Source organism: Dreissena polymorpha, chromosome 10 (assembly GCF_020536995.1).
Source record: "Dreissena polymorpha isolate Duluth1 chromosome 10, UMN_Dpol_1.0, whole genome shotgun sequence".
Taxonomy (NCBI): Eukaryota; Metazoa; Mollusca; class Bivalvia; order Myida; family Dreissenidae; genus Dreissena; species Dreissena polymorpha.
The window spans coordinates 16,777,257-16,787,893 of NC_068364.1; the positions used below are offsets into that span (position 1 = coordinate 16,777,257).

General features: G+C 36.8%; 1 protein-coding gene across 1 annotated transcript; it reads right to left on the reverse strand.

The window, feature by feature from the left end:
* Window positions 1-550: 550 nt before the first annotated feature.
* LOC127848395 (uncharacterized) lies at window positions 551-9,907 on the reverse strand. The gene is made up of 4 exons (XM_052380846.1): window positions 9,422-9,907; window positions 3,828-3,973; window positions 2,709-2,839; window positions 551-2,188 (listed from the first exon to the last, which is right to left on the reverse strand). The coding sequence occupies exons 1-4, from the start codon at window positions 9,610-9,612 to the stop codon at window positions 2,021-2,023; spliced, it is 636 nt and encodes a 211-aa protein (XP_052236806.1). The 5' UTR covers window positions 9,613-9,907; the 3' UTR covers window positions 551-2,020.
* Between the last annotated feature and the right edge of the window lie 730 nt (window positions 9,908-10,637).

The following is a 10,637-nucleotide window of genomic DNA, read 5'->3' on the forward strand; positions in this document are numbered from 1 at the left end:
AGCAACACATGAAACTATACTCCTGGGACAGAATTAAGTACTATTTGCAGGTTTAATGGAGAATCAATGTCCAGTGAATAATACGCAGGATTGGGTTTAGATAGTGGTAAATACATTTTCAAAACGTGTGTAAACCCCATAAGATCGCTTATACAATGTCAGAAATGCGGTCATTCAACATAATTTTAGAGCTTATAATTGTATAACTCATGCCATGTATATGACGGTTTTGTTGCTGGTCTTGTGCTTTTGCATAGATCTGCTGCTGCTGCTGCTTATGATGACGTTTGCGATGGTGATGATGAAGAAGAAAATAATGATGATTGTGAATGCGGCGGTGATAATAATGATTACGATTACGGTGATGATGTTTAGATGAAGAAGATGATTAAAATTATAATGATGATGATGATGATGATGATAATGATGATGATGATGTTGACGACTACTACTACGACGACGACAATGATGATGATGATGATGATGATGATGATGATGATGATGATGACGAGGAGGATGAGGAGGAGAAGTAAAAATAACATAAAACCAGTTTTAAGTATCGCAAAGCTTTTATTTCGTATCTAATATGAAGCTTACGCGAAAATAATGATGCATTTTACTGATGTTTTCATGAACAAATATACAAACAACGTTATTACACAATTTGACTAGATCAACTCATCCGAAATAAAAAAGTGCAACAATCTAAAAGCAATTAAAGCATCTTACAAGTAAAAGCTTAACCGAAGCGTATTGCTAGGATACAATTAATAAAACACATATTTCCATCATTATATTTACAATGAAAGCAGCGCTTTGGAACAGAGAAAAAAGAAAATATATTTTAGAAGTAAGTCTTTGATTATTAATCGCATATAGGTGAATAACACATTTAAATTATAAAATAAGGTGGGTGGGAAAAAGTTGGGAGAAAGCGGTGCAAACTGCAAGATGTTTTCATTGAAGCAAAAGTAGGTGCCCTCTCAACATGCTCACAAAGTGCACATTCGTTTCAGATGCATGAAACAGTTTATATCTAGAACTCTTACGATGTGACACTGAAATGAAATTCCTACATTTCATATACTTTTTTATGAAATTTAATTATGGAAAATGATGACTACCGGGTAGTCGGTAATAATATTATTCAAATAACACAATATGGGCCAATTTTTTAACATACAGTTGTTATAATGATAGCATTCCAACGAATTTAACCTTAAATGATCTTGTGTTTCGGAAAAATGTTTTCTTAGTAAAACGTTAACATATACAAGGTAAGTAACTTCGAAAAGCACAATCTGGTTAACTTACGAAGAGTTGTCGTTCGCTAATTACAATAAAGCGTTGTTATCTAATTAAACCGCGGCTAAAAATCGGCGGACTCACATAGCACTTATATTTTAAATAAGAGAAAAACATTATTCAATAAATACTCGTAAACTTCAATTCAATATCATTAAATTATGTACAATCTAGTGACCCATGCGTGAAACTAACAACAACGGTCGAATATTGCACTTATTTCTCTGCCACTTGGTAACAAAAATGTTTTATGAGAATTTCACATTGATGAAATAAGTTTTTTATATAAGATGGATAACAATAAACATAATCAAATTTCCAGCGATACCTGGTTCGTCAAAATAACTCAATTTCAAAACTATCTACATTCATGCTTTTCATTAAACATGAATTACGAAATCATCTTACTTGGTGCGGCAAAAGCATCACATATCTTTAAACATAATATCTGTTTTATCTTAGCTGTACATATTAAATATATCTACAGTAGGTAAGTATTTTTTAAATACAAATTGTCTTGTTTTCGAAAAATATATTTTAAATCGCTGTAAATATCGGTATTAGCACCACAATTTTAATCGGATACACCTCTGCATCGTCTTCCCAACAAAATTTTAATGCAATGTATTCATTAAAAAAGCTAACGTCCAATACCCTATTAAAATTCAACTACGTATCTACGTATCTAAACAATTAACACTAAAACGATGTCATATTAAAGTTCGTCCTTCTTAGGTCCGCTGAACTCGTCATGCGAGATGACTCCATCTTTGTCCCGGTCTTCATGGTCAAAAATCGTCTGCACGACATTCTTGTGGTCCTCGGAATCCTTGTCCACGGTTTGTCCGTGCTGCTTGGCCTGACTGACTAAGTAGTTGGAAACCTGAAACATCGGTTTGAAACAAAATGTTGATCAATTATTTGTACAATATGCAGGCGATATCTTTTTTCTTGTTTTGCCGTCTAAAACGTAGTTCCACTATTTAAAACAATACAGTTCGCATTAATATTGTAATGTCGATGTCAGATCACAATAAAATCGCAATAATGTTAATATTGTAGTGCATGTACAATGGTTTTTTATGTACATGCGCTCACAGACCTACACCTTTCCTATTCGTAATCAAGTTGAGTTGTGCTACATTCGATATTGTTTTGTTTTATTTAAAGAACAACATGTAACACAGAGATTTGGGAGATATTTGTCATGAAATATCCCTTTAACGGGGAGAACAACCTGTTTATAGATATAAGTTAAAGCAAAAAGGTTTTGCTTACCATATACCTTTTTTTTTGCAAATTGTGAATTATTTGTCTTTAGGCATGAGCAATCAGTGGGTATAATTTCAAAACTTCTATATATTTTACGAAAAGCAGGATTGTTCAACTGATCACGTTGTTACCTCGTCATGAGTAAGGACTTCATCCTTATCGACGTCAATCTGCTTGAAGACGTTCGGGGGCACGGGACCGTCGGCCGTGTGCACAAGCTCAACCTCGAAGACGAGGGTGGAACCAGGGGGAATAGCGTCACCTGAAATAAATGGGGTAAACCGTTAGTTGAGGATGGAACTCGGTAGGGGCATGCGTCGTCTGCAGTAAGGGTAATAAACCGTTAATTGAAGGTGTAGTTTGGTGGAATAGTTTCGCTTGGGGTAGAGGGGTTAAAGTGTTAAAGAGGAGATAATTCGCATTTTAAATAGGGTGTTTAAACCTAGCGACGCACAAAAGAGAGAAAGCCAATGTGATAAGCATCGGGGTCGTGGGGGTCGTTCGGAAGGTGAATATTTTGCCTAGTTATAAATTTCAGATGATTGGGGAATATCATGACGAGGACTGTTATGGCAATTAATCCGACATGAGTGGAATCGGTTTTTTTTTGTCTCCTGACAGATTGGTGATGACGTTTTATGATGAGGGTGTAAGCTGTGGAAGAGCGCCGGGATGGGGGGGGGGGGGGCTTCGCATGACATTGAGGGGAAAGGTTAAGTATCATGCACAGAATTTGCATGCAGTAGATGGATTGTTGTTCTTTTGTGTTCAGGGCTAGAACACTGATACGATGTAAAGAATAAGAGAAGTAATATCGCTCGCAAACAAGGAGTTTAATTGTCAAAAATCTGGAGGGTGTAATTTCGGATAAGTAAATTAAGGGAAGATAGCACGACCTCCAAAAGAGGGTTTGAGGGTGGCGATATTTTACAATGGAATAAATTTGCATGGAAAAGACTCGATGAATAAGATTTAAATATATAATTCATGTGCGTTTAGCGTAGTATCAGATTAGCCTGTGCAATGTACACAGGTTAATCAGGGATGACACCTCCCTATGTTATTGTATTTTTCGTGGAACGTAAGTCACTACGTAGCAAAAATCCAGTTCAGGTTGAAAGGGTCGTTCCTGATTAGCCTGTGCGAACTGCACAGGATAATGTGCGATACACTTAACTCAAATGTATTAAGCCCAGTTTTTCCAGATCGAGGCTAATAGAAATATATGAAAAATAAGTCACTTTGCTTACCGGCGCCCTTATCTCCATATGCAAGGTTAGGTGGGATGGTGAGCTTCCGTTTCTCCCCCGGGCACATGTCCAGCAGCCCCTGCTCCCAGCCCTTGATCACCTGACCGATCCCCAACTGGAACTGGAACGGCTGGTTGCGCTCCCATCTGGAAATAGGAGTTACATTGCTATATATGGGCCTTGCTCTGTGAGAGTGATGTTAAAAGGGGCCTTATCGCGTTTTGGTAAATTGACACAATTAAAAAAATGTTTCGGATTCGCAAATTTTCGTTTAAGTTAAGATATTTGTGAGAAAACAGTAATACTGAACATTAACCATGCTCTCAAATATCCATTATATCCATCTATAGACGATTTAAAAACCTGGAAAGTATAAAGCGTTGCAGCGCGAAACAATGATTTGGAGACTTCTGTTGTTGTCGTTACATTTTGTGAAACTACGAGGATTGCTTATATAAAGTATAAAATTATACACACATTGTATGAGCACGGATGGCCGAGTGGTCCAAGCGTTAGACTTATACTCCAGGGATTAGTGATTCGAGCTCTGTTGAGGTTAACTTTTTTATTTTTTTTATTTTATTTTTTTAATGGAGAATTTTAGACCCAATGTTTACATTAATAAATGTAAAGCATTTAATGACACACTTTGATTCATGCCACAATCTGTGAAAAGCCCCCCTTTAATGCATGTGGGTAAAGTGTCGTCACAGTTGCCTGTGCAGTCCGCATATATTTAGTCAATAGTTGGGATATGTGATCGGGTGACCATCTGGATCAGTGGGGAAAAAGCAGTAGTGTATTATCAATAGTTCCACTGTTTCTTCTATTAAAATAGTATTCGAGTATGCTACCAATATTGTAGTTTTTTTATTGTCACAACGTTAAGAAATGACGAGTGAGTGCAATAAATTGTAATAGTTTTATCAAATATGTTCTTCGTTGTATGGAAAGATATTTTGACGAACTTCAAAAACATTTTGTCAAGCTTAAAGAAATTAAAATGTATTATGCAAAGTCTAAACACCGAGGCTCATTCAGGATTACGGTATTTCGGGATTGTCTGAAACAGTTATTTTAAGTCCATATCGGCTATCAGCCTCTTTAAGATAACCACATATGCAAAGCACGCGTTCTGTCGGTTCTCTTATTAATGTATATCGTACTTCTACGGTAATATATACGACATGAATCAGCTTTTTTTAAATGTCGCGCAACAGGGCCTATGCTTAATTAGTTGTGTAAATGTCTTGAAATAAAATGTCATGTCTGGCAAATGAACATGTTGTCATGGAAGACATACGAATTTCGTTTTGATTTTGAACAATTGTCAATTAATGTGATGTGTACTAGTTGTTTACATGCTTCCTTGGAATGATACATTTAAGTTCGTTTAATTGTTGATTGGTGTAATCACGGAGCGTATATTGATCTAGAGTCTGTGGTGTAATTAATAATTAAATTGATAAAATAAAATAAAGATTTTATGTCCAAATCAATCAAGTACCTTTGAGACATGAGGTCTAACGTTATTTTGTTTTCGTAAAAAACAAATTAAACAGTAATATACATCAATACCATATATTTGTCCGTATCAGTTAACTGTTAAGTCACACAGCCGCACCGCGGAAAAATCGATTAACTAACATACAACATCAGCTATTTCTCATTTCGGTATTATTGTAATACAAATGTTACAAACATCGGATAAAAAAGTTAGTAATTAATCATAGCATTTCATTTATGAGAAAATGCTTTTTACAATCATACAAACGAGCATAACGATTTGACAATATTCATTCTAACAAATGTAACAGAATAAAATATGGTTAACCCATTTATTCCCAGCGTTTAGAAAAAAAGGCCTTGGCAAACAGCGTAAACCCAGATGAGACGCCGCATGATGCGGCGTCTCGTCATAATATAGAAATAAATATACTAGACATCCCTAATTTTGGAAATAAATTGATCCAATTTAGAAGGATGGGAGAGTCCACTAGGCATAAATGGGTCAGGAATGTTGTGTTTGGAGAGAAGAGAGAGGTGCTCTAAGTTCAGATGAGTCTATCAAAACTTTAATATAAGTTTAGTGTAAACCTATTTAATTTAGCTCGATTGCATAGAACGCCGAAGGCTTAAAACGCTCGCAAGTCCGTTTCCTGTGACTCTGATACACCAGTACACTTTGTCTATTGTGGACATCTAAAGAACGCTCCCATATATCGAACACGTGACCTCCCGATCGCTAGGCGGACACCATATCAATTACACCACTGCGACCTCAATAGTTTAATATTAAGAAGAGACTGTCGTGTTCAAAGTGCTGTACTTTCTAAGAATGTTCCAAAACAATGCTTGTTCGTGATTGATGTGTGATTTTGTTTTCTCTTTTTTTTGCCTAAGGGTTAAGTAGCTCATATACTGTCGAAATAAGACGTAAACGTCATACAGTCGTAATTTGCCTTAAAACGCCGTTGAGATGTCAAGGTGATACGCGCATGTTAAGTCACGCCGCCCGAAGGTAGCGGTCATCAGGGTCATGATGATATATATCTGACCCCAGGGATTTCTACGATGGTCAGCCATTTTTCATTTATGCATTCAACGTGATTTATTGTATTTAAGTTTGACGGAGAGTCAACAAAGTCATGATGGATTACTTTATGGTGACTTCTAATAAATGCAAATAGTGTATGATATATGGGGCGTAGCAGTTTAAAGCAGTTTAAACTAGGGAAATATCTATTGTAACCAAAAGGCGCGACACCGATGTTTAAAATAGGGAAATATCTAAAGTAACCAAAAGGCGCGACACCGATGTTTAAACTAGGGAAATATCTATAGTAACCAAAAGGCGCGACACCGATGTTTAGACTAGGGAAAGATCTATTGTAACCAAAAGGCGCGACACCGATGTTTAAACTAGGGAAATATCTTTAGCAACCAAAAGGCGCGACACCGATGTTTAAACTAGGGAAATATCTATAGCAACCAAAAGGCGCGACACCGATGTTTAAACTAGGGAAATATCTATGGTAACCAAAAGGCGCGACACCGATGTTTAAACTAGGGAAATATCTATGGTAACCAAAAGGCGCGACACCGATGTTTAAACTAGGGAAAATCTATTGTAACCAAAAGGCGCGACACCGATGTTGAAACTAGGGAAATATCTATAGTAACCAAAAGGCGCGACACCGATGTTTAAACTAGGGAAATATCTATTGTAACCAAAAGGCGCGACACCGATGTTTAAAATAGGGAAATATCTAAAGTAACCAAAAGGCGCGACACCGATGTTTAAACTAGGGAAATATCTATAGTAACCAAAAGGCGCGACACCGATGTTTAGACTAGGGAAAGATCTATTGTAACCAAAAGGCGCGACACCGATGTTTAAACTAGGGAAATATCTTTAGCAACCAAAAGGCGCGACACCGATGTTTAAACTAGGGAAATATCTATAGCAACCAAAAGGCGCGACACCGATGTTTAAACTAGGGAAATATCTATGGTAACCAAAAGGCCCGACACCGATGTTTAAACTAGGGAAATATCTATGGTAACCGAAAGGCGCGACACCGATGTTTAAACTAGGGAAAAATCTATTGTAACCAAAAGGCGCGACACCGATGTTGAAACTAGGGAAATATCTATAGTAACCAAAAGGCGCGACACCGATGTTTAAACTAAGGAAATATCTATGGTAACCAAAAGGCGCGACACCGATGTTTAAACTAGGGAAATATCTATGGTAACCAAATGGCGCGACACCGATGTGTTAAAACTAGGAAAAGATCTATGGTATTCAAAAGGCGCGACACCGATGTTTAAACTAGGGAAATATCTATGGTAACAAAAAGGCGCGACACCGATGTTTAAACTAGGGAAATATCTATGGTAACCAAAAGGCGCGACACCGATGTTTAAACTAGAGAAAGATCTATTGTAACCAAAAGGTACAAGGTGCTGCAAAAAGGATCAAGATGGGAAGCCGCACGAGTCTGATAACATTTTCTTATTATTTGCATACTCATATGAAGTTTTTAGTATAACACTTGTTTTTAAAGTTTGTAAGCATTTCTTTACATTTGACATGAACTTGATTACAAAAATACAGTAAAGAACAACAATTAAAAATTTGTATGTGATGATCGGTAAAAACGGGCAGGACGGAGATTTTTAGCGCATAACAGAGCAGGACCTAGCACGCTGTTATTTCACACTATATCTTTGACTTCTAATATGCATGACGATTAAAGGGGCCTTTTCACAGATTTTGGCATGTTTTGAAGTTTGTCATTAATTGCTTTATATTGATAAATGTAAACATTGGAGCTAAAAAGCTCCAGTAAAAAATCGAGAATAAAATTAATAAAAGGAAAAAAAGTAGACCGCATAAGGGCTAGAACCAGTGACCCCCGGAGTCCTGGAGTAAAAACCAATTAGACCGCTCGCCCATCCTGCCAAGTATGTATGAAAGACGTTTTTTATACTTTATATAAGCAATCTTCGTAGTTTCACAAAATTCAACGACAACAGAACTGTCCAAATTATTCAATTGTTTCGCGTTGCAACGCTTTATAATTGTAAGGTTTTAAAATCGTCAAAAGATTCATATAATGGCTATATCAGACCATGGTTAATGTTAAGTATTACTGTTTCCTCACAAATATCATAACTAAAACGAAAATTTGCGATTCTGTAACAACTTTTTTCAATGTTGTCAATTTACCAATACGTGAAAAGATCCCTTTAATATCACCGCCATCAAAGTAAATGTTAAAGCTTTTTCTACTTTTGTTATTTACATCTTCCTTATTTAAACACATCAATGTATGAAGGCAATCAATAGAATGGCCCTATAAATACACATTAATAACCGACGATAACCTCTCATAAATATCGCTGCAAGAGTTGTGAAACATCAAGATAATCTCGCGTTAGAAGGGTCACAGCTGTTACCGTTCCGCAACTGTTGCTAATGATAACAGAAACTTTATTCCGCGATATCAAATAATTATGCGCCAATACCTTATAACAAGTGCAATTATGTAAAAGTCATGGGAACCGTTAAACGTGTGTGGTAATTCATATCCATCATGACTTCATACCGTTTATTTTGCTACTCATGTAATCGTTAAATGTGTCACGAAAGTTGATAGTAATTTCTTCATGCTTTGTCGTTTTTTCACTAATGATAACCATGTTCACGCGCTAACTGCATGTGATTGTATGCAACACAATATCCCATAGCCACACATTCAGCAAAGATATCGCAATAATACATTATGACCATATTCCCAAAAAGTACCACATTAATCAAAAGTATCGCACGAATTCATAGCATCATAATAAATTATTAAGCAAAAGTACAACATTAATCAAAAGTACCTCTTGAATCCATAGTACCACATTTGGCAAAAGTAGTACAAGAATCAACAGTATAAACTTAAAGGAAGACCTAAATAAGAAATATTATAACAATGCATACGAAAAGAATCGTAGTTAACATAAGTGATCAGACGTTTTAGCGTTCATCAATGCTAAATTGACGGAAACGAGTACGTAGAACTGTAACGTACGTCACTTACGTGCTATCGAACTGTGTGCCGTTGTCCAGCGCCCCGACGTAGTGCATGGTCACAAGGTCGTGTCTCTGCGTCTTCCGGGAGCACTTCTCGACGGCGTGTGTGACCTCGATCTTGAGCTCCCCGTCGGCAGCAGCAACCAACGCCGTCGCCGCCAAAAAGCATCCCGCAAACAGAAGTAAACAATTCGCCATTGTTATAGAAGTTATTGTATTAAAATTTTCGAAGTTGCTGTTTCAGTTGATGAAGAAACTAATCTCGTTTGGACTTAGCCTGTGCACAAATCGCCGTCACACTATATACGAGCGCAAGATGATCACAAAAAGCCGGTGGTGGCACTTATCTCCGTTTCTCACATATGTTACTAAGTCGTCGTAATGAATGACTGTTAAATATGATAAGAATACGTTGACTTCTACGTGGCACACATGAGTCGATTTCTTATTGGCTAAGGCTACGGGACAATTAAGTTGTCAGACATCGGCGAAACGCCGATCCCCAAGTGACACTGTGTTGCTTGAAGGATTGTCACTTCGGCGAAAACGAACGATGTCTTCCGATGCCGTTCGTAAATTCCGGAAAACGCTATCACGCATCACTGGTTACGTTAACGTCATTTTATGGCGTTATTTAACGTCGATGTGGTGACATACAGCTATCTGTTTCTGGTTTCTGATTGAAATTGTCTTTAAACTATACGTATGGTGCAAGTCCTCATTAATCACCATGATTAAGATGGCATTGAAACAGCGAAGTTAAAACGTTGACAGTTAAAAGAAAAGTGTTTTATAGTGTTACCTGTACGGCTGTTATGCTACACAACACAACCAGTGAACACAATCTTTATATAAATATTAAGAAGACGCGTAGTAGCATGACCTCTCGCACATACCAAATGACTGCTGCATAAACAACTTCCTTTAAATGGGCCTTTGGTAAATTGACAAAATTGAGAGAAAAAAGTTTCAGATTCGCAAATTTTCCTTGAAGTTATGATATTTGTGAGGAAACAGTAAAACTGAACATTTACCATGCTCTAAAATATCCATTATGTGCATCTTTTGACAATTTAAAAACCTGAAAATTATAAAGCGTTGCAACGCGAAACGATTGAATAATTTGGAGAATTATGTTGTTGTCGTTGTATTTTTTGATAATACGAGGATTGCATATATAAAGTAAAAAAAAATACAATTGTCATGGTATTAGAGCGGATGGT

Coding starts and splice junctions, on each gene's coding strand:
- LOC127848395 (XM_052380846.1), bottom strand. CDS start 9,612: ATGGCGAATTGTTTACTTCTGTTTGCGGGATGCTTTTTGGCGGCGACG. Junction 3,974..9,421: donor GGCACACAGTTCGATAGCAC/GTAAGTGACGTA, acceptor TCCTATTTCCAG/ATGGGAGCGCAACCAGCCGT. Junction 2,189..2,708: donor AAGTCCTTACTCATGACGAG/GTAACAACGTGA, acceptor CCGATGTTTCAG/GTTTCCAACTACTTAGTCAG.